Below are 22948 nucleotides of genomic sequence, written 5' to 3'. Positions count from 1 at the left end.
GTATAGTAAGGCGTTTTTTGTCAAAAACGTAAGTGTATGGTAAGGCGTCTTTTGTCAAAAACATGGTAAGGGTATAGTAAGGCGTCTTTTGTCAAAAGTGTGGTAAGGGTATAGTAAGGCGTTTTTTGTGAAAAACGTAGTAAGGGTATAGTAAGGCGTCTTTTGTGAAAAACATGGTAAGGGTATAGTAAGGCGTCTTTTGTGAAAAACATGGAAAGGGTATAGTAAGGCGTCTTTTGTCAAAAGTGTGGTAAGGGTATAGTAAGGTGTTTTTTGTGAAAAACGTAGTAAGGGTATAGTAAGGCGTCTTTTGTCAAAAACATGGTCAGGGTATAGTAAGGCGTCTTTTGTCAAAAACGTAAGTGTATGGTAAGGCGTCTTTTGTCAAAAACATGGTAAGGGTATAGTAAGGCGTCTTTTGTCAAAAGTGTGGTAAGGGTATAGTAAGGCGTTTTTTGTGAAAAACGTAGTAAGGGTATAGTAAGGCGTCTTTTGTCAAAAACATGGTAAGGGTATAGTAAGGCGTTTTTTGTCAAAAACGTAAGTGTATGGTAAGGCGTCTTTTGTCAAAAACATGGTATGGGTATAGTAAGGCGTCTTTTGTCAAAAGTGTGGTAAGGGTATAGTAAGGCGTTTTTTTGTGAAAAACGTAGTAAGGGTATAGTAAGGCGTCTTTTGTCAAAAACATGGTACGGGTATAGTAAGGCGTTTTTTGTCAAAAACGTAAGTGTATGGTAGGCGTCTTTTGTCTAAAACATGGTAAGGGTATAGTAAGGCGTCTTTTGTCTAAAACATGGTAAGGGTATAGTAAGGCGTCTTTTGTCAAAAACATGGTAAGGGTATAGTAAGGCATCTTTTGTGAAAAACATGGTAAGGGTATAGTAAGGCGTCTTTTGTGAAAAACATGGTAAGGGTATAGTAAGGCGTCTTTTGTCAAAAGTGTGGTAAGGGTATAGTAAGGCGTTTTTTGTGAAAAACGTAGTAAGGGTATAGTAAGGCGTCTTTTGTCAAAAACATGGTAAGGGTATAGTAAGGCGTCTTTTGTCAAAAACATGGTAAGGGTATAGTAAGGCGTCTTTTGTCAAAAACATGGTAAGGGTATAGTAAGGCGTCTTTTGTCAAAAGTGTGGTAAGGGTATAGTAAGGCGTTTTTTGTGAAAAACGTAGTAAGGGTATAGTAAGGCGTCTTTTGTCAAAAACATGGTAAGGGTATAGTAAGGCGTCTTTTGTAAAAACATGGTAAGGGTATAGTAAGGCGTCTTTTGTCAAAAGTGTGGTAAGGGTATAGTAAGGCGTTTTTTGTGAAAAACGTAGTAAGGGTATAGTAAGGCGTCTTTTGTCAAAAACATGGTAAGGGTATAGTAAGGCGTCTTTTGTGAAAAACATGGTAAGGGTATAGTAAGGCGTCTTTTGTCAAAAGTGTGGTAAGGGTATAGTAAGGCATTTTTTGTGAAAAACGTAGTAAGGGTATAGTAAGGCGTCTTTTGTCAAAAACATGGTAAGGGTATAGTAAGGCGTCTTTTGTGAAAAACATGGTAAGGGTATAGTAAGGCGTCTTTTGTCAAAAGTGTGGTAAGGGTATAGTAAGGCGTCTTTTGTGAAAAACGTATTAAGGGTATAGTAAGGCGTCTTTTGTGAAAAACGTAGTAAGGGTATAGTAAGGCGTCTTTTGTCAAAAACATGGTAAGGGTATAGTAAGGCGTCTTTTGTGAAAAACATGGTAAGGGTATAGTAAGGCGTCTTTTGTCAAAAGTGTGGTAAGGGTATAGTAAGGCGTTTTTTGTGAAAAACGTAGTAAGGGTATAGTAAGGCGTCTTTTGTCAAAAACATGGTAAGGGTATAGTAAGGCGTCTTTTGTGAAAAACATGGTAAGGGTATAGTAAGGCGTCTTTTGTCAAAAGTGTGGTAAGGGTATAGTAAGGCGTTTTTTGTGAAAAACGTAGTAAGGGTATAGTAAGGCGTCTTTTGTCAAAAACATGGTAAGGGTATAGTAAGGCGTCTTTTGTGAAAAACATGGTAAGGGTATAGTAAGGCGTCTTTTGTCAAAAGTGTGGTAAGGGTATAGTAAGGCGTCTTTTGTGAAAAACGTATTAAGGGTATAGTAAGGCGTCTTTTGTGAAAAACGTAGTAAGGGTATAGTAAGGCGTCTTTTGTCAAAAACATGGTAAGGGTATAGTAAGGCGTCTTTTGTGAAAAACATGGTAAGGGTATAGTAAGGCGTCTTTTGTCAAAAGTGTGGTAAGGGTATAGTAAGGCGTTTTTTGTGAAAAACGTAGTAAGGGTATAGTAAGGCGTCTTTTGTCAAAAACATGGTAAGGGTATAGTAAGGCGTCTTTTGTCAAAAACATGGTAAGGGTATAGTAAGGCGTCTTTTGTGAAAAACATGGTAAGGGTATAGTAAGGCGTCTTTTGTCAAAAGTGTGGTAAGGGTATAGTAAGGCGTCTTTTGTGAAAAACGTATTAAGGGTATAGTAAGGCGTCTTTTGTGAAAAACGTACTAAGGGTATAGTAAGGCGTCTTTTGTCAAAAACATGGTAAGGGTATAGTAAGGCGTCTTTTGTGAAAAACATGGTAAGGGTATAGTAAGGCGTCTTTTGTGAAAAACATGGTAAGGGTATAGTAAGGCGTCGTTTGTCAAAAACATGGTAAGGGTATAGTAAGGCGTCTTTTGTCAAAAGTGTGGTAAGGGTATAGTAAGGCGTTTTTTGTGAAAAACGTAGTAAGGGTATAGTAAGGCGTCTTTTGTGAAAAACATGGTAAGGGTATAGTAAGGCGTCTTTTGTCAAAAGTGTGGTAAGGGTATAGTAAGGCGTCTTTTGTCAAAAACATGGTAAGGGTATAGTAAGGCGTCTTTTGTCAAAAACATGGTAAGGGTATAGTAAGGCGTCGTTTGTCAAAAACGTAGTAAGGGTATAGTAAGGCGTCTTTTGTCAAAAACATGGTAAGGGTATAGTAAGGCGTCTTTTGTCAGAAGTGTGGTAAGGGTATAATAAGTCGTTTTTGGTGAAAAACGTAGTAAGGGTATAGTAAGGCGTCTTTTGTAAAAAACATGGTAAGGGTATAGTAAGGCGTCTTTTGTCAAAAGTGTGGTCAGGGTATAATAAGTCGTTTTTGGTGAAAAACGTAGTAAGGGTATAGTAAGGCGTCTTTTGTCAAAAACATGGTAAGGGTATAGTAAGGCGTCTTTTGTCAAAAGTGTGGTAAGGGTATAGTAAGGCGTCGTTTGTCAAAAACATGGTAAGGGTATAGTAAGGCGTCTTTTGTCAAAAACATGGTAAGGGTATAGTAAGGCGTCTTTTGTCAAAAACATGGTAAGGGTATAGTAAGGCGTCTTTTGTGAAAAACATGGTAAGGGTATAGTAAGGCGTCTTTTGTCAAAAGTGTGGTAAGGGTATAGTAAGGCGTTTTTTGTGAAAAACGTAGTAAGGGTATAGTAAGGCGTTTTTTGTCAAAAACATGGTAAGGGTATAGTAAGGCGTCGTTTGTCAAAAACATGGTAAGGCGTCTTTTGTCAAAAGTGTAGTAAGGGTACAGTAAGGCGTTTTTTGTGAAAAACGTAGTAAGGGTATAGTAAGGCGTCTTTTGTCAAAAACATGGTAAGGGTATAGTAAGGCGTCTTTTGTGATAAACGTATTAAGGGTATAGTAAGGTGTCTTTTGTGAAAAACATGGTCAGGGTATAGTAAGGCGTCTTTTGTCAAAAATGTAAGTGTATGGTAAGGCGTCTTTTGTCAAAAACATGGTAAGGGTATAGTAAGGCGTCTTTTGTCAAAAACACGGTAAGGGTATAGTAAGGCGTCTTTTGTCAAAAACATGGTAAGGGTACAGTAAGGCGTTTTTTGTGAAAAACGTAGTAAGGGTATAGTAAGGCGTCTTTTGTGAAAAACATGGTCAGGGTATAGTAAGGCGTCTTTTGTCAAAAATGTAAGTGTATGGTAAGGCGTCTTTTGTCAAAAACATGGTAAGGGTATAGTAAGGCGTCTTTTGTCAAAAACACGGTAAGGGTATAGTAAGGCGTCTTTTGTCAAAAACATGGTAAGGGTATAGTAAGGCGTTTTTTGTGAAAAACGTAGTAAGGGTATAGTAAGGCGTCTTTTGTCAAAAACATGGTAAGGGTATAGTAAGGCGTCTTTTGTCAAAAGTGTGGTAAGGGTATAGTAAGGCGTTTTTTGTGAAAAACGTAAGGCGTCTTTTGTCAAAAACATGGTAAGGGTATAGTAAGGCGTCTTTTGTGAAAAACATGGTAATGGTATAGTAAGGCGTCGTTTGTCAAAAACATGGTAAGGGTATAGTAAGGCGTCTTTTGTCAAAAGTGTGGTAAGGGTATAGTAAGTCGTTTTTTGTGAAAAACGTAGTAAGGGTATAGTAAGGCGTCTTTTGTGAAAAACATGGTAAGGGTATAGTAAGGCGTCTTTTGTCAAAAGTGTGGTAAGGGTATAGTAAGGCTTTTTTTGTGAAAAACGTAGTAAGGGTATAGTAAGGCGTCTTTTGTGAAAAACATGGTAAGGGTATAGTAAGGCGTCTTTTGTGAAAAACATGGTAAGGGTATAGTAAGGCGTCTTTTGTCAAAAGTGTGGTAAGGGTATAGTAAGGTGTTTTTTGTGAAAAACGTAGTAAGGGTATAGTAAGGCGTCTTTTGTCAAAAACATGGTAAGGGTATAGTAAGGCGTCTTTTGTGAAAAACATGGTAAGGGTATAGTAAGGCATCTTTTGTCAAAAGTGTGGTAAGGGTATAGTAAGGCGTTTTTTGTGAAAAACGTAGTAAGGGTATAGTAAGGCGTCTTTTGTCAAAAACATGGTAAGGGTATAGTAAGGCGTCTTTTGTGAAAAACATGGTAAGGGTATAGTAAGGCGTCTTTTGTCAAAAGTGTGGTAAGGGTATAGTAAGGCGTTTTTTGTGAAAAACGTAGTAAGGGTATAGTAAGGCGTCTTTTGTCAAAAACATGGTAAGGGTATAGTAAGGCGTCTTTTGTGAAAAACATGGTAAGGGTATAGTAAGGCGTCTTTTGTCAAAAGTGTGGTAAGGGTATAGTAAGGCGTCTTTTGTGAAAAACGTATTAAGGGTATAGTAAGGCGTCTTTTGTGAAAAACGTAGTAAGGGTATAGTAAGGCGTCTTTTGTCAAAAACATGGTAAGGGTATAGTAAGGCGTCTTTTGTCAAAAACATGGTAAGGGTATAGTAAGGCGTTTTTTGTGAAAAACGTAGTAAGGGTATAGTAAGGCGTCTTTTGTCAAAAACATGGTAAGGGTATAGTAAGGCGTCGTTTGTCAAAAACATGGTAAGGGTATAGTAAGGCGTCTTTTGTCAAAAGTGTGGTAAGGGTATAGTAAGGCGTCTTTTGTCAAAAGTGTGGTAAGGGTATAGTAAGGCGTCTTTTGTGAAAAACATGGTAAAAGTATAGTAAGGCGTCTTTTGTCAAAAGTGTGGTAAGGGTATAGTAAGGCGTTTTTTGTGAAAAACGTAGTAAGGGTATAGTAAGGCGTCTTTTGTCAAAAACATGGTAAGTGTATAGTAAGGAGTCTTTTGTCAAAAGTGTGGTAAGGGTATAGTAAGGCGTTTTTTGTGAAAAACGTAGTAAGGGTATAGTAAGGCGTTTTTTGTGAAAAACGTAGTAAGGGTATAGTAAGGCGTCTTTTGTGAAAAACATGGTAAGGGTATAGTAAGGCGTCGTTTGTCAAAAACATGGTAAGGGTATAGTAAGGCGTCTTTTGTCAAAAGTGTGGTAAGGGTATAGTAAGGCGTCTTTTGTCAAAAGTGTGGTAAGGGTATAGTAAGGCGTCTTTTGTCAAAAACATGGTAAGGGTATAGTAAGGCGTCTTTTGTCAAAAGTGCTGTAAGGGTATAGTAAGGCGTTTTTTGTGAAAAACGTAGTAAGGGTATAGTAAGGCGTCTTTTGTCAAAAACATGGTAAGGGTATAGTAAGGCGTCTTTTGTGAAAAACATGGTAAGGGTATAGTAAGGCGTCGTTTGTCAAAAACATGGTAAGGGTATAGTAAGGCGTCTTTTGTCAAAAGTGTGGTAAGGGTATAGTAAGGCGTCTTTTGTCAAAAGTGTGGTAAGGGTATAGTAAGGCGTCTTTTGTGAAAAACATGGTAAAAGTATAGTAAGGCGTCTTTTGTCAAAAGTGTGGTAAGGGTATAGTAAGGCGTTTTTTGTGAAAAACGTAGTAAGGGTATAGTAAGGCGTCTTTTGTCAAAAACATGGTAAGGGTATAGTAAGGCGTCTTTTGTCAAAAGTGTGGTAAGGGTATAGTAAGTCGTTTTTGGTGAAAAACGTAGTAAGGGTATAGTAAGGCGTCTTTTGTCAAAAGTGTGGTAAGGGTATAGTAAGGCGTTTTTTGTGAAAAACGTATTAAGGGTATAGTAAGGTGTCTTTTGTGAAAAACATGGTCAGGGTATAGTAAGGCGTCTTTTGTCAAAAATGTAAGTGTATGGTAAGGCGTCTTTTGTCAAAAACATGGTAAGGGTATAGTAAGGCGTCTTTTGTCAAAAACACGGTAAGGGTATAGTAAGGCGTCTTTTGTCAAAAACATGGTAAGGGTATAGTAAGGCGTTTTTTGTGAAAAACGTAGTAAGGGTATAGTAAGGCGTCTTTTGTCAAAAACATGGTAAGGGTATAGTAAGGCGTCTTTTGTCAAAAGTGTGGTAAGGGTATAGTAAGGCGTTTTTTGTGAAAAACGTAAGGCGTCTTTTGTCAAAAACATGGTAAGGGTATAGTAAGGCGTCTTTTGTGAAAAACATGGTAATGGTATAGTAAGGCGTCGTTTGTCAAAAACATGGTAAGGGTATAGTAAGGCGTCTTTTGTCAAAAGTGTGGTAAGGGTATAGTAAGTCGTTTTTTGTGAAAAACGTAGTAAGGGTATAGTAAGGCGTCTTTTGTGAAAAACATGGTAAGGGTATAGTAAGGCGTCTTTTGTCAAAAGTGTGGTAAGGGTATAGTAAGGCTTTTTTTGTGAAAAACGTAGTAAGGGTATAGTAAGGCGTCTTTTGTGAAAAACATGGTAAGGGTATAGTAAGGCGTCTTTTGTGAAAAACATGGTAAGGGTATAGTAAGGCGTCTTTTGTCAAAAGTGTGGTAAGGGTATAGTAAGGTGTTTTTTGTGAAAAACGTAGTAAGGGTATAGTAAGGCGTCTTTTGTCAAAAACATGGTAAGGGTATAGTAAGGCGTCTTTTGTGAAAAACATGGTAAGGGTATAGTAAGGCATCTTTTGTCAAAAGTGTGGTAAGGGTATAGTAAGGCGTTTTTTGTGAAAAACGTAGTAAGGGTATAGTAAGGCGTCTTTTGTCAAAAACATGGTAAGGGTATAGTAAGGCGTCTTTTGTGAAAAACATGGTAAGGGTATAGTAAGGCGTCTTTTGTCAAAAGTGTGGTAAGGGTATAGTAAGGCGTTTTTTGTGAAAAACGTAGTAAGGGTATAGTAAGGCGTCTTTTGTCAAAAACATGGTAAGGGTATAGTAAGGCGTCTTTTGTGAAAAACATGGTAAGGGTATAGTAAGGCGTCTTTTGTCAAAAGTGTGGTAAGGGTATAGTAAGGCGTCTTTTGTGAAAAACGTATTAAGGGTATAGTAAGGCGTCTTTTGTGAAAAACGTAGTAAGGGTATAGTAAGGCGTCTTTTGTCAAAAACATGGTAAGGGTATAGTAAGGCGTCTTTTGTCAAAAACATGGTAAGGGTATAGTAAGGCGTTTTTTGTGAAAAACGTAGTAAGGGTATAGTAAGGCGTCTTTTGTCAAAAACATGGTAAGGGTATAGTAAGGCGTCGTTTGTCAAAAACATGGTAAGGGTATAGTAAGGCGTCTTTTGTCAAAAGTGTGGTAAGGGTATAGTAAGGCGTCTTTTGTCAAAAGTGTGGTAAGGGTATAGTAAGGCGTCTTTTGTGAAAAACATGGTAAAAGTATAGTAAGGCGTCTTTTGTCAAAAGTGTGGTAAGGGTATAGTAAGGCGTTTTTTGTGAAAAACGTAGTAAGGGTATAGTAAGGCGTCTTTTGTCAAAAACATGGTAAGTGTATAGTAAGGAGTCTTTTGTCAAAAGTGTGGTAAGGGTATAGTAAGGCGTTTTTTGTGAAAAACGTAGTAAGGGTATAGTAAGGCGTTTTTTGTGAAAAACGTAGTAAGGGTATAGTAAGGCGTCTTTTGTGAAAAACATGGTAAGGGTATAGTAAGGCGTCGTTTGTCAAAAACATGGTAAGGGTATAGTAAGGCGTCTTTTGTCAAAAGTGTGGTAAGGGTATAGTAAGGCGTCTTTTGTCAAAAGTGTGGTAAGGGTATAGTAAGGCGTCTTTTGTCAAAAACATGGTAAGGGTATAGTAAGGCGTCTTTTGTCAAAAGTGCTGTAAGGGTATAGTAAGGCGTTTTTTGTGAAAAACGTAGTAAGGGTATAGTAAGGCGTCTTTTGTCAAAAACATGGTAAGGGTATAGTAAGGCGTCTTTTGTGAAAAACATGGTAAGGGTATAGTAAGGCGTCGTTTGTCAAAAACATGGTAAGGGTATAGTAAGGCGTCTTTTGTCAAAAGTGTGGTAAGGGTATAGTAAGGCGTCTTTTGTCAAAAGTGTGGTAAGGGTATAGTAAGGCGTCTTTTGTGAAAAACATGGTAAAAGTATAGTAAGGCGTCTTTTGTCAAAAGTGTGGTAAGGGTATAGTAAGGCGTTTTTTGTGAAAAACGTAGTAAGGGTATAGTAAGGCGTCTTTTGTCAAAAACATGGTAAGGGTATAGTAAGGCGTCTTTTGTCAAAAGTGTGGTAAGGGTATAGTAAGTCGTTTTTGGTGAAAAACGTAGTAAGGGTATAGTAAGGCGTCTTTTGTCAAAAGTGTGGTAAGGGTATAGTAAGGCGTTTTTTGTGAAAAACGTAGTAAGGGTATAGTAAGGCGTCTTTTGTCAAAAACATGGTAAGTGTATAGTAAGGAGTCTTTTGTCAAAAGTGTGGTAAGGGTATAGTAAGGCGTTTTTTGTGAAAAACGTAGTAAGGGTATAGTAAGGCGTTTTTTGTGAAAAACGTAGTAAGGGTATAGTAAGGCGTCTTTTGTGAAAAACATGGTAAGGGTATAGTAAGGCGTCGTTTGTCAAAAACATGGTAAGGGTATAGTAAGGCGTCTTTTGTCAAAAGTGTGGTAAGGGTATAGTAAGGCGTCTTTTGTCAAAAGTGTGGTAAGGGTATAGTAAGGCGTCTTTTGTGAAAAACATGGTAAAAGTATAGTAAGGCGTCTTTTGTCAAAAGTGTGGTAAGGGTATAGTAAGGCGTTTTTTGTGAAAAACGTAGTAAGGGTATAGTAAGGCGTCTTTTGTCAAAAACATGGTAAGGGTATAGTAAGGCGTCTTTTGTGAAAAACATGGTAAGGGTATAGTAAGGCGTCGTTTGTCAAAAACATGGTAAGGGTATAGTAAGGCGTCTTTTGTCAAAAGTGTGGTAAGGGTATAGTAAGGCGTCTTTTGTCAAAAACATGGTAAGGGTATAGTAAGGCGTCTTTTGTCAAAAGTGCTGTCAGGGTATAGTAAGGCGTTTTTTGTGAAAAACGTAGTAAGGGTATAGTAAGGCGTCTTTTGTCAAAAACATGGTAAGGGTATAGTAAGGCGTCGTTTGTCAAAAACATGGTAAGGGTATAGTAAGGCGTCTTTTGTCAAAAGTGTGGTAAGGGTGTAGTAAGGCGTCTTTTGTCAAAAGTGTGGTAAGGGTATAGTAAGGCGTCTTTTGTGAAAAACATGGTAAAAGTATAGTAAGGCGTCTTTTGTCAAAAGTGTGGTAAGGGTATAGTAAGGCGTTTTTTGTGAAAAACGTAGTAAGGGTATAGTAAGGCGTCTTTTGTCAAAAACATGGTAAGGGTATAGTAAGGCGTCTTTTGTCAAAAGTGTGGTAAGGGTATAGTAAGGCTTTTTTTGTGAAAAACGTAGTAAGGGTATAGTAAGGCGTCTTTTGTGAAAAACATGGTAAGGGTATAGTAAGGCGTCGTTTGTCAAAAACATGGTAAGGGTATAGTAAGGCGTCTTTTGTCAAAAGTGTGGTAAGGGTATAGTAAGGCGTCTTTTGTCAAAAGTGTGGTAAGGGTATAGTAAGGCGTCTTTTGTCAAAAGTGTGGTAAGGGTATAGTAAGGCGTTTTTTGTGAAAAACGTAGTAAGGGTATAGTAAGGCGTCTTTTGTCAAAAACATGGTAAGGGTATAGTAAGGCGTCGTTTGTCAAAAACATGGTAAGGGTAAAGTAAGGCGTCGTTTGTCAAAAACATGGTAAGGGTATAGTAAGGCGTTTTTTGTGAAAAACGTAGTAAGGGTATAGTAAGGCGTCTTTTGTCAAAAACATGGTAAGGGTATAGTAAGGTGTCTTTTGTCAAAAGTGTGGTAAGGGTATAGTAAGGCGTTTTTTGTGAAAAACGTAGTAAGGGTATAGTAAGGCGTCTTTTGTGAAAAACATGGTAAGGGTATAGTAAGGCGTCGTTTATCAAAAACATGGTAAGGGTATAGTAAGGCGTCTTTTGTCAAAAGTGTGGTAAGGGTATAGTAAGGCGTCTTTTGTGAAAAGTGTGGTAAGGGTATAGTAAGGCGTCTTTTGTGAAAAACATGGTAAAAGTATAGTAAGGCGTCTTTTGTCAAAAGTGTGGTAAGGGTATAGTAAGGCGTTTTTTGTGAAAAACGTAGTAAGGGTATAGTAAGGCGTCTTGTCAAAAACATGGTAAGGGTATAGTAAGGCGTCTTTTGTGAAAAACATGGTAAGGGTATAGTAAGGCGTCGTTTGTCAAAAACATGGTAAGGGTATAGTAAGGCGTCTTTTGTCAAAAGTGTGGTAAGGGTATAGTAAGGCGTTTTTGGTGAAAAAAGTAGTAAGGGTATAGTAAGGCGTCTTTTGTCAAAAACATGGTAAGGGTATAGTAAGGCGTCTTTTGTCAAAAACATGGTAAGGGTATAGTAAGGCGTTTTTTGTCAAAAACCTAAGTATATGGTAAGGCGTCTTTTGTCAAAAGTGTGGTAAGTGTATAGTAAGGCGTTTTTTGTGAAAAACGTAGTAAGGGTATAGTAAGGCGTCTTTTGTCAAAAACATGGTAAGGGTATAGTAAGGCGTTTTTTGTCAAAAGTGTGGTAAGGGTATAGTAAGGCGTTTTTTGTGAAAAACGTAGTAAGGGTATAGCAAGGCGTTTTTTGTGAAAAACGTGGTAAGGGTATAGTAAGGCGTTTTTTGTGAAAAACGTAGTAAGGGTATATTAAGGCGTCTTTTGTCAAAAACATGGTAAGGGTATAGTAAGGCGTCTTTTGTCAAAAGTGTGGTAAGGGTATAGTAAGGCGTTTTTGGTGAAAAACGTAAGGGTATAGTAAGGCGTCTTTTGTCAAAAACATGGTAAGGGTATAGTAAGGCGTCTTTTGTCAAAAGTGTGGTAAGGGTATAGTAAGGCGTTTTTGGTGAAAAACGTAGTAAGGGTATAGTAAGGCGTCTTTTGTCAAAAACATGGTAAGGGTATAGTAAGGCGTCTTTTGTGAAAGACATGGTAAGGGTATAGTAAGGCGTCGTTTGTCAAAAACATGGTAAGGATATAGTAAGGCGTCTTTTGTCAAAAGTGTGGTCAGGGTATAGTAAGGCGTCTTTTGTCAAAAACATAAGTGTATGGTAAGGCGTCTTTTGTCAAAAACATGGTAAGGGTATAGTAAGGCGTCTTTTGTGAAAAACATGGTAAGGGTATAGTAAGGCGTCTTTTGTCAAAAGTGTGGTAAGGGTATAGTAAGGCGTTTTTTGTGAAAAACGTAGTAAGGGTATAGTAAGGCGTCTTTTGTGAAAAACATGGTAAGGGTATAGTAAGGCGTCGTTTGTCAAAAACATGGTAAGGGTATAGTAAGGCGTCTTTTGTCAAAAGTGTGGTAAGGGTATAGTAAGGCGTTTTTTGTCAAAAACGTAGTAAGGGTATAGTAAGGCGTCGTTTGTCAAAAACATGGTAAGGGTATAGTAAGGCGTCTTTTGTGAAAAACATGGTAAGGGTATAGTAAGGCGTCTTTTGTCAAAAGTGTGGTAAGGGTATAGTAAGGCGTTTTTGGTGAAAAACGTAGTAAGGGTATAGTAAGGCGTCTTTTGTCAAAAACATGGTAAGGGTATAGTAAGGCGTCTTTTGTGAAAGACATGGTAAGGGTATAGTAAGGCGTCGTTTGTCAAAAACATGGTAAGGATATAGTAAGGCGTCTTTTGTCAAAAGTGTGGTAAGGGTATAGTAAGGCGTTTTTTGTGAAAAACGTAGTAAGGGTATAGTAAGGCGTCGTTTGTCAAAAACATGGTAAGGGTATAGTAAGGTGTCTTTTGTGAAAAACATTGTCAGGGTATAGTAAGGCGTCTTTTGTCAAAAATGTAAGTGTATGGTAAGGCGTCTTTTGTCAAAAACATGGTAAGGGTATAGTAAGGCGTCTTTTGTGAAAAACATGGTAAGGGTATAGTAAGGCGTCGTTTGTCAAAAACATGGTAAGGGTATAGTAAGGCGTCTTTTGTCAAAAGTGTGGTAAGGGTATAGTAAGGCGTTTTTTGTGAAAAACCTCGTAAGGGTATAGTAAGGCGTTTTTTGTGAAAAACGTGGTAAGGGTATAGTAAGGCGTCTTTTGTCAAAAACATGGTAAGGGTATAGTAAGGCGTCTTTTGTCAAAAACATGGTAAGGGTATAGTAAGGCGTCTTTTGTCAAAAGTGTGGTAAGGGTATAGTAAAGCGTTTTTTGTGAAAAACGTAGTAAGGGTATAGTAAGGCGTCTTTTGTCAAAAACATGGTAAGGGTATAGTAAGGCGTCTTTTGTCAAAAGTGTGGTAAGGGTATAGTAAGGCGTTTTTTGTGAAAAACGTAGTAAGGGTATAGCAAGGCGTTTTTTGTGAAAAACGTGGTAAGGGTATAGTAAGGCGTCTTTTGTCAAAAACATGGTAAGGGTATAGTAAGGCGTCTTTTGTGAAAAACATGGTAAGGGTATAGTAAGGCGTTTTTTGTGAAAAACGTAGTAAGGGTATAGTAAGGCTTCGTTTGTCAAAAACATGGTAAGGGTATAGTAAGGCGTCTTTTGTCAAAAGTGTGGTAATGGTATAGTAAGGCGTTTTTTGTGAAAAACGTAGTAAGGGTATAGTAAGGCGTCTTTTGTCAAAAACATGGTAAGGGTATAGTAAGGCGTCTTTTGTCAAAAGTGTGGTAAGGGTATAGTAAGGCGTTTTTTGTGAAAAACCTCGTAAGGGTATAGTAAGGCGTTTTTTGTGAAAAACGTGGTAAGGGTATAGTAAGGCGTCTTTTGTCAAAAACATGGTAAGGGTATAGTAAGGCGTCTTTTGTCAAAAACATGGTAAGGGTATAGTAAGGCGTCTTTTGTCAAAAGTGTGGTAAGGGTATAGTAAAGCGTTTTTTGTGAAAAACGTAGTAAGGGTATAGTAAGGCGTCTTTTGTCAAAAGTGTGGTAAGGGTATAGTAAGGCGTTTTTTGTGAAAAACCTCGTAAGGGTATAGTAAGGCGTTTTTTGTGAAAAACGTGGTAAGGGTATAGTAAGGCGTCTTTTGTCAAAAACATGGTAAGGGTATAGTAAGGCGTCTTTTGTCAAAAACATGGTAAGGGTATAGTAAGGCGTCTTTTGTCAAAAGTGTGGTAAGGGTATAGTAAAGCGTTTTTTGTGAAAAACGTAGTAAGGGTATAGTAAGGCGTCTTTTGTCAAAAGTGTGGTAAGGGTATCGTAAGGCGTTTTTTGTGAAAAACGTATTAAGGGTATAGTAAGGCGTCTTTTGTGAAAAACATGGTCAGGGTATAGTAAGGCGTCTTTTGTCAAAAATGTAAGTGTATGGTAAGGCGTCTTTTGTCAAAAACATGGTAAAGGTATAGTAAGGCGTTTTTTGTGAAAAACGTAGTAAGGGTATAGTAAGGCGTCTTTTGTCAAAAACATGGTAAGGGTATAGTAAGGCGTCTTTTGTCAAAAGTGTGGTAAGGGTATAGTAAGGCATCTTTTATCAAAAACATGACTTTTTACTGCCTCTTACTGAGTTATGAAACTTCTCTTAGTGTGTCTGTCTGTGTTATACTGCCCTCAGGTGGCCACGTTATGCACAGCCAGAGGAACAGCACAATATCCATTGAAATGAAGCAATGGTGGCAAAAGGTAATTCTTGTATGTGTATTCATATATTTATATTAATATGTATGTGTATGTATATATATATATATATATGTATGTATGTATGTGTTTGTATATATATATATATATATATATATATATATATATATATATATATATATATATATTTATTTATTTTTTCAGCTCACACACCTTGGCTTGCTGTCTTTCACAATGCATTGCTAATGGATGAACAAACTTCTGAAAAGTTACTATTTCGGAGGTGCAAGGTTTGGGCCCGATCCTAGCGACATGTACATCATTTTTTTTTTCCTGAGTTTTACATGGGCTACGATTGCAGCCAAACACAAGGGTGTAAGGGACAATTGGTAAAACAACAGATCTATAAGGTATAATAGTAGCTAATTGTTCAATTTGCCGGCGGATTGAATTATTTGCAAGTCTTCTGTGTCTGAAGCCGTTCTACAGTCACAGGATTCCGCTCAACTTCTGTGCTCCAGACCCGCAGCTAATGCGAGGTTTCGCTGTGTAATGATGTAACGCTCCCTGAGGCAAGGAAGGACAGATGAATAGCAAGGAGCCAACAGCACAGACGGGCACGTTTCTGTGACCATTGTTGCTACTAATGTATTTTTAATTTCCCATGAAGTGACTGGAGTCCTCAAGTGACCACTAGTCCATAATTGGCTGCCTGTGTGAACATCACTCAGCCTAACAAGAGCCAGGAAGCTTCAACACACATGCACACGAACTTTGGGACTTTGTATTACACTTCATCACTGACTGCGGAACGGCCGATGGTTGCCTTTGGTCCGTAAAAGTCCTCGAAAATGGGCCCATATACAGTAGTGTACAAAATTAAAAAAAAAAAAAAAAAGAACACAATATATCATTATCATATAGAGGATTTATTTACACTTTGTATTTACACAATTTCAAAAATGTCTGTACATGTTTTTGTCCCTTCAGGAACCAGTACTTCTTCCACTTTATTTTTGTTCATTTGCCATTGGTTTCATCAACAGATTTCCGCGTAAGGAGACGATGGGGAGCAAAAACTTCCACGGGGAAATGTTACGCAGGTGTACCTTGCAGGAGATTCTTCAAAGATGGTTTGAAGTTCAATGTTGTGCACGCGCGCGTTGTGGGAGGAAGAGGGCTGCAGCCAGAAAGGACCTGCGCTTTCATCACTGCGGGGATGCTTGTGTGAGTAGACTGGCATTAAGTTTGCATTCGTTCATCTAAATTTAGTAATATAGTATATACTATATAACGTTACTATCCTGTGAAAAACATGTCCATTTTTGTCATTTTTTAAAAACGTTCACATTAATGGAATGTCTAACGCAGAAACCCCATTAAAGCCAGGTCAACCGAAAACATATTTTTTTCAAGGATATGTTCTATGCAGGCTCACTAGATGAACCACATAATTTTGATAAATATCGTGTTAGGAATAAGAGTTAACCCACCCGTCTTTTGCTATCTCTGAGGGCAGCCATTTTGTCACTTGTGTTGACTGAAAATGACATCAAAGTTTCTCAGGGCTTAGGTAACGACCAATCGCAGCTGACCTGCTTTCTGACGCTGAGCCAGGATTGGCCATTACCTGAGTCCCGAGCATCTGTGATGTCTTTTTCAGTCGACAGAAGTGACAAAATGGCCGCCCCCGGACACGGCTAAAAACGGGTGGATTTTGCTGCTTAACTCATATTTCATATTGCCTTGTTTCAAGGGTCTGCATAGAAGATATTGAACAATATATGCTTGGGTTGACTACCACTTTAAAGTAAAAATGACAAAAATGGACATTTCAGTGACAATTTCATAGAAATGACATAAGGCAACAAAAGTGAGAGTTTGATAAGCCCCACCCCAATCCGTTCGAGTGTACCTAATGTAGTGGAGGCATTGAGGTAAATCTGACTGTATGAAAAGCCTACCTTGAGGTGTTTACTACCCTGCCCTATGATTGGACAATCAATACTCCAAAAAAAAAAAAACAACATCTCAGACGCCAGGCACAGGCTAGTTATGTAAACATAAAATATGACAAAAGGAAAACTTCCATCCATGGCGTTCGTACTATCGGATTAATCATAGCATTGTTTTAGGCCCACTTTGTTTTTATTTTGGAAGAGCAAGCTCCCTACAAAAGATTTTGACGTGACATTGTCTCTTTGAAAAAAACATTTCAGGTTCCCACGGCACCGTATTTGTACATTGGCAAAGCTCTCTGGACTCATTGGCGAGGATGGAGGGGAATCCCCCTGCTGTGGATATCGAGTGTGCTTCCTCGTCCATCCCGTGAAGGAAGCGTGAAGGTCATGTTCGTCGAGCAGCAGCACACTGCCCTTTTCGACATTGACTTAGCGGACACAAAAAGGTGAGCAAACGCAAAAAAACGTTCTCCCAAGTCTGTCTCCCATGAGTAGAATGCGAATTTTCGAGCCACAAATAATTAAAAAAAAAGGGGTGTTCAGTGCTACATCCACTCAGTTTGTCAAATCTCCTTTTTGGCAATGTAGTCCTTCCACAAGAAGAATCATCGAGGAGGAGTTGGACGGCGGCGTCATCATCATCTCTTGTAGTGGTTGGGGGCGTCGGCAAAGGCGAACTTCAACCGGTATGCCTCGGCCAGCAGCACGCTGACTTCTTCATTGCCCCAGTGCATGGTGGGAAGGTTCTGCAGTAGAATCATCAGGCCCTTTGTGGAAGAAGAGCACATTTGTATGAGGATGTTAACTTATGGACTCTTTCAATCAAATTCCCCACCCCTGGTATATACATAGTATATTGTTGCTGTCCTGTGAAAAACATTTTTTGTACATTTTCACATTAATGCAAAATTGGGGTGGTATATGATTTGTTTGTATAATAAACACAAACTATTGTATGTGTTTGTTTTTCATAACTGTATACGTGTGTGTATACATACACACGTGTGTATGCATACATGTGTATACATATGTACGTATGTATACACATGTATACATATGTGTATACATACGTATGTATACACATGTATACATATGTGTATACATACGTATGTATACACATGTATACATGTGTATACATACGTATGTATACACATGTATACATATGTGTATACATACGTATGTATACACATGTATACATATGTGTATACATACATACACACGTGTGTGTGTATGTATACATACACATATGTATACATACACACACGTATGTATACATACACAAGTGTATGTATACATACACACACGTGTGTATGCATACACACGTGTATGCATATGTACGTATGTATACACATGTATACATATGTGTATACATACATACACATGTATACATGAACATGTGTAAGTATACATACACACGTGTGTATGTATACATACACGTGTGTATGTATACATACATACACACGTGTGTATGTATGTATACATACACACGTGTGTATGTATACTTACACACGTGTGTGTGTATGTATACATACACACGTGTGTATGTATACTTACACACGTGTGTATGTATACTTACACACGTGTGTAAGTATGCATACACGTGTGTATGCATACATACACACACACGTGTATGTATACACACAGCACCCACTATAAAGTGTCAAATGTGTAAAAAGTCAAAAATGTGTCATTTTTAGGTGACTTTTTCCGTTGCGTGCCCACTATAAAGTGTCAAATGTGTAAAAAGTCAAAAATGTGTCATTTTTAGGTGACTTTTTCCCTATATAGTGGGTGCGCGTTGCGCGCCCAATAGGGAAAAAGTCATCCAAAAATGACACATTTTTGACTTTTTACACATTTGACACTTTATAGTGGGCGCGCAACGCGCGCCCACTATATAGTGGGCGCGCAACGCGCGCCCACTATATAGTGGGCGCGCAACGCGCGCCCACTATATAGGGAAAAAGTCACCTAAAAATGACACATTTTTGACTTTTTACACATTTGACACTTTATAGTGGGCGCGCGTTGCGCGCCCACTATATAGGGAAAAAGTCACCTAAAAATGACACATTTTTTACTTTTTACACATTTGACACTTTATAGTGGGCGCGCAACGCGCGCCCACTATATAGGGAAAAAGTCACCTAAAAATGATACATTTTTGACTCTTTACACATTTGACACTTTATAGTGGGCACGCAACGGAAAAAGTCACCTAAAAATGACACATTTTTGACTTTTTACACATTTGACACTTTATAGTGGGCGCGCAACGCGCGCCCACTATATAGGGAAAAAGTCACCTAAAAATGATACATTTTTGACTCTTTACACATTTGACACTTATATAGAGAAAAAGTCACCCAAAAAAGACACATTTTTGACTCTTTACACATTTGACACTTATATAGAGAAAAAGTCACCCAAAAAAGACACATTTTTGACTTTTTACACATTTGACACTTTATAGTGGGCGCGCAACGCGCGCCCACTATATAGGGAAAAAGTCACCTAAAAATGACACATTTTTGACTTTTTACACATTTGACACTATATAGGGAAAAAGTCACCTAAAAATGACACATTTTTGACTCTTTACACATTTGACACTTTATAGTGGGCGCGCAACGCGCGCCCACTTTATAGGGAAAAAGTCACCTAAAAATGACACATTTTTGACTCTTTACACATTTGACACTTTATAGTGGGCGCGCGTTGCGCGCCCACTATATAGGGAAAAAGTCACCTAAAAATGACACATTTTTGACTTTTTACACATTTGACACTTTATAGTGGGCGCGCAACGCGCGCCCACTATATAGGGAAAAAGTCACCTAAAAATGACACATTTTTGACTTTTTACACATTTGACACTTTATAGTGGGCGCGCAACGCGCGCCCACTATATAGGGAAAAAGTCACCTAAAAATGACACATTTTTGACTTTTTACACATTTGACACTTTATAGTGGGCGCGCGTTGTGTAAAAATGTGTAAAAAGTCAAAAATGTGTCATTTTTAGGTGACTTTTTCCCTATATAGTGGGCGCGCGTTGCGCGCCCACTATAAAGTGTCAAATGTGTAAAAAGTCAAAAATGTGTCATTTTTAGGTGACTTTTTCCCTATATAGTGGGCGCGCGTTGCGCGCCCACTATAAAGTGTCAAATGTGTAAAAAGTCAAAAATGTGTCATTTTTAGGTGACTTTTTCCCTATATAGTGGGCGCGTGTTGCGCACCCACTATAAAGTGTCAAATGTGTAAAAAGTCAAAAATGTGTCTTTTTTGGGTGACTTTTTCCCTATATAGTGGGCGTGTGTTGCACGCCCACTATAAAGTGTCAAATGTGTAAAGAGTCAAAAATGTGTCATTTTTGGGTGACTTTTTCCCTATATAGTGGGCGTGCCCACTATAAAGTGTCAAATGTGTAAAAAGTCAAAAATGTGTCATTTTTAGGTGACTTTTTCCCTATATAGTGGGCGCGCGTTGCGCGCCCAATAGGGAAAAAGTCATCCAAAAATGACACATTTTTGACTTTTTACACATTTGACACTTTATAGTGGGCGCGCAACGCGCGCCCACTATATAGGGAAAAAGTCACCTAAAAATGACACATTTTTGACTCTTTACACATTTGACACTTTATAGTGGGCGCGCGTTGCGCGCCCACTATATAGGGAAAAAGTCACCTAAAAATGACACATTTTTGACTTTTTACACATTTGACACTTTATAGTGGGCGCGCAACGCGGGCCCACTATATAGGGAAAAAGTCACCTAAAAATGACACATTTTTGACTTTTTACACATTTGACACTTTATAGTGGGCGCGCAACGCGCGCCCACTATATAGGGAAAAAGTCACCTAAAAATGATACATTTTTGACTCTTTACACATTTGACACTTATATAGAGAAAAAGTCACCCAAAAAAGACACATTTTTGACTTTTTACACATTTGACACTTTATAGTGGGCGCGCAACGCGCGCCCACTATATAGGGAAAAAGTCACCTAAAAATGACACATTTTTGACTTTTTACACATTTGACACTTTATAGTGGGCGCGCGTTGCGCGCCCACTATATAGGGAAAAAGTCACCTAAAAATGACACATTTTTGACTCTTTACACATTTGACACTTTATAGTGGGCGCGCAACGCGCGCCCACTTTATAGGGAAAAAGTCACCTAAAAATGACACATTTTTGACTCTTTACACATTTGACACTTTATAGTGGGCGCGCGTTGCGCGCCCACTATATAGGGAAAAAGTCACCTAAAAATGACACATTTTTGACTTTTTACACATTTGACACTTTATAGTGGGCGCGCGTTGTGTAAAAATGTGTAAAAAGTCAAAAATGTGTCATTTTTAGGTGACTTTTTCCCTATATAGTGGGCGCGCGTTGCGCGCCCACTATAAAGTGTCAAATGTGTAAAAAGTCAAAAATGTGTCATTTTTAGGTGACTTTTTCCCTATATAGTGGGCGCGCGTTGCGCGCCCACTATAAAGTGTCAAATGTGTAAAAAGTCAAAAATGTGTCATTTTTAGGTGACTTTTTCCCTATATAGTGGGCGCGTGTTGCGCACCCACTATAAAGTGTCAAATGTGTAAAAAGTCAAAAATGTGTCTTTTTTGGGTGACTTTTTCCCTATATAGTGGGCGTGTGTTGCACGCCCACTATAAAGTGTCAAATGTGTAAAGAGTCAAAAATGTGTCATTTTTGGGTGACTTTTTCCCTATATAGTGGGCGTGCCCACTATAAAGTGTCAAATGTGTAAAAAGTCAAAAATGTGTCATTTTTAGGTGACTTTTTCCCTATATAGTGGGCGCGCGTTGCGCGCCCAATAGGGAAAAAGTCATCCAAAAATGACACATTTTTGACTTTTTACACATTTGACACTTTATAGTGGGCGCGCAACGCGCGCCCACTATATAGGGAAAAAGTCACCTAAAAATGACACATTTTTGACTCTTTACACATTTGACACTTTATAGTGGGCGCGCAACGCGCGCCCACTATATAGGGAAAAAGTCACCTAAAAATGACACATTTTTGACTTTTTACACATTTGACACTTTATAGTGGGCGCGCAACGCGCGCCCACTATATAGGGAAAAAGTCACCTAAAAATGACACATTTTTGACTTTTTACACATTTGACACTTTATAGTGGGCGCGCAACGCGCGCCCACTATATAGGGAAAAAGTCACCTAAAAATGATACATTTTTGACTCTTTACACATTTGACACTTATATAGAGAAAAAGTCACCCAAAAAAGACACATTTTTGACTTTTTACACATTTGACACTTTATAGTGGGCGCGCAACGCGCGCCCACTATATAGGGAAAAAGTCACCTAAAAATGATACATTTTTGACTCTTTACACATTTGACACTTATATAGAGAAAAAGTCACCCAAAAAAGACACAATTTTGACTTTTTACACATTTGACACTTTATAGTGGGCGCGCGTTGCGCGCCCACTATATAGGGAAAAAGTCACCTAAAAATGACACATTTTTGACTTACTTTTTCCCTATAAAGTGGGCGCGCGTTGCGCGCCCACTATAAAGTGTCAAATGTGTAAAAAGTCAAAAATGTGTCATTTTTAGGTGACTTTTTCCCTATATAGTGGGCGCGCGTTGCGCGCCCACTATAAAGTGTCAAATGTGTAAAAAGTCAAAAATGTGTCTTTTTTGGGTGACTTTTTCTCTATATAAGTGTCAAATGTGTAAAGAGTCAAAAATGTATCATTTTTAGGTGACTTTTTCCCTATATAAACCAAAGTGTCAAATGTGTAAAAAGTCAAAAATGTGTCTTTTTTGGGTGACTTTTTCTCTATATAAGTGTCAAATGTGTAAAGAGTCAAAAATGTATCATTTTTAGGTGACTTTTTCCCTATATAGTGGGCGCGCGTTGCGCGCCCACTATAAAGTGTCAAATGTGTAAAAAGTCAAAAATGTGTCTTTTTTGGGTGACTTTTTCTCTATATAAGTGTCAAATGTGTAAAGAGTCAAAAATGTATCATTTTTAGGTGACTTTTTCCCTATATAGTGGGCGCGCGTTGCGCGCCCACTATAAAGTGTCAAATGTGTAAAAAGTCAAAAATGTGTCATTTTTAGGTGACTTTTTCCCTATATAGTGGGCGCGCCCACTATAAAGTGTCAAATGTGTAAAAAGTCAAAAATGTGTCATTTTTAGGTGACTTTTTCCCTATATAGTGGGCGCGCAACGCGCGCCCACTATAAAGTGTCAAATGTGTAAAAAGTCAAAATTGTGTCTTTTTTGGGTGACTTTTTCTCTATATAAGTGTCAAATGTGTAAAGAGTCAAAAATGTATCATTTTTAGGTGACTTTTTCCCTATATAGTGGGCGCGCGTTGCGCGCCCACTATAAAGTGTCAAATGTGTAAAAAGTCAAAAATGTGTCTTTTTTGGGTGACTTTTCCTCTATATAAGTGTCAAATGTGTAAAGAGTCAAAAATGTATCATTTTTAGGTGACTTTTTCCCTATATAGTGGGCGCGCGTTGCGCGCCCACTATAAAGTGTCAAATGTGTAAAAAGTCAAAAATGTGTCATTTTTAGGTGACTTTTTCCCTATATAGTGGGCGCGCGTTGCGCGCCCACTATAAAGTGTCAAATGTGTAAAAAGTCAAAAATGTGTCATTTTTAGGTGACTTTTTCTCTATATAAGTGTCAAATGTGTAAAGAGTCAAAAATGTATCATTTTTAGGTGACTTTTTCCCTATATAAACCAAAGTGTCAAATGTGTAAAAAGTCAAAAATGTGTCATTTTTAGGTGACTTTTTCCCTATATAGTGGGCGCGCAACGCGCGCCCACTATAAAGTGTCAAATGTGTAAAAAGTCAAAAATGTGTCATTTTTAGGTGACTTTTTCCCTATATAGTGGGCGCACAAAGCGCGCCCACTATAAAGTGTCAAATG

General features: G+C 38.3%; 2 protein-coding genes across 9 annotated transcripts in view; one reads left to right on the top strand and one right to left on the bottom strand.

The window, feature by feature from the left end:
- The window catches only part of LOC147126748 (uncharacterized), a 282315-nt gene extending 265366 nt beyond the window's left edge, over positions 1 to 16949 (top strand). For all 6 annotated transcript variants that reach the window (XR_015084604.1, XR_015084603.1, XM_086021734.1 and 3 more), the window contains 4 exons: positions 14010 to 14077; positions 15079 to 15259; positions 16252 to 16439; positions 16582 to 16949. The gene's annotated coding sequence lies outside the window, so the exon portion shown is untranslated. The remainder of the gene's footprint in view (positions 1 to 14009; positions 14078 to 15078; positions 15260 to 16251; positions 16440 to 16581) is intronic.
- tbc1d22a (TBC1 domain family, member 22a) overlaps positions 14941 to 22948 on the bottom strand; it is a 79447-nt gene continuing 71439 nt past the window's right edge. For all 3 annotated transcript variants that reach the window (XM_086021720.1, XM_086021719.1, XM_086021718.1), the window contains one exon: positions 14941 to 16760. In XM_086021720.1, the coding sequence (XP_085877846.1) occupies positions 16632 to 16760 (129 nt within the window). In that variant the 3' untranslated portion in view covers positions 14941 to 16631. The remainder of the gene's footprint in view (positions 16761 to 22948) is intronic.

This window comes from Filicampus tigris, chromosome 22, assembly GCF_054856515.1.
Source record: "Filicampus tigris isolate MCC_2025a chromosome 22, RoL_Ftig_1.0, whole genome shotgun sequence".
In the NCBI taxonomy this organism is placed as follows: Eukaryota; Metazoa; Chordata; class Actinopteri; order Syngnathiformes; family Syngnathidae; genus Filicampus; species Filicampus tigris.
The sequence above is the reverse complement of the archived record's forward strand: the minus strand, read 5'-3'. Positions and strand labels throughout refer to the sequence as shown.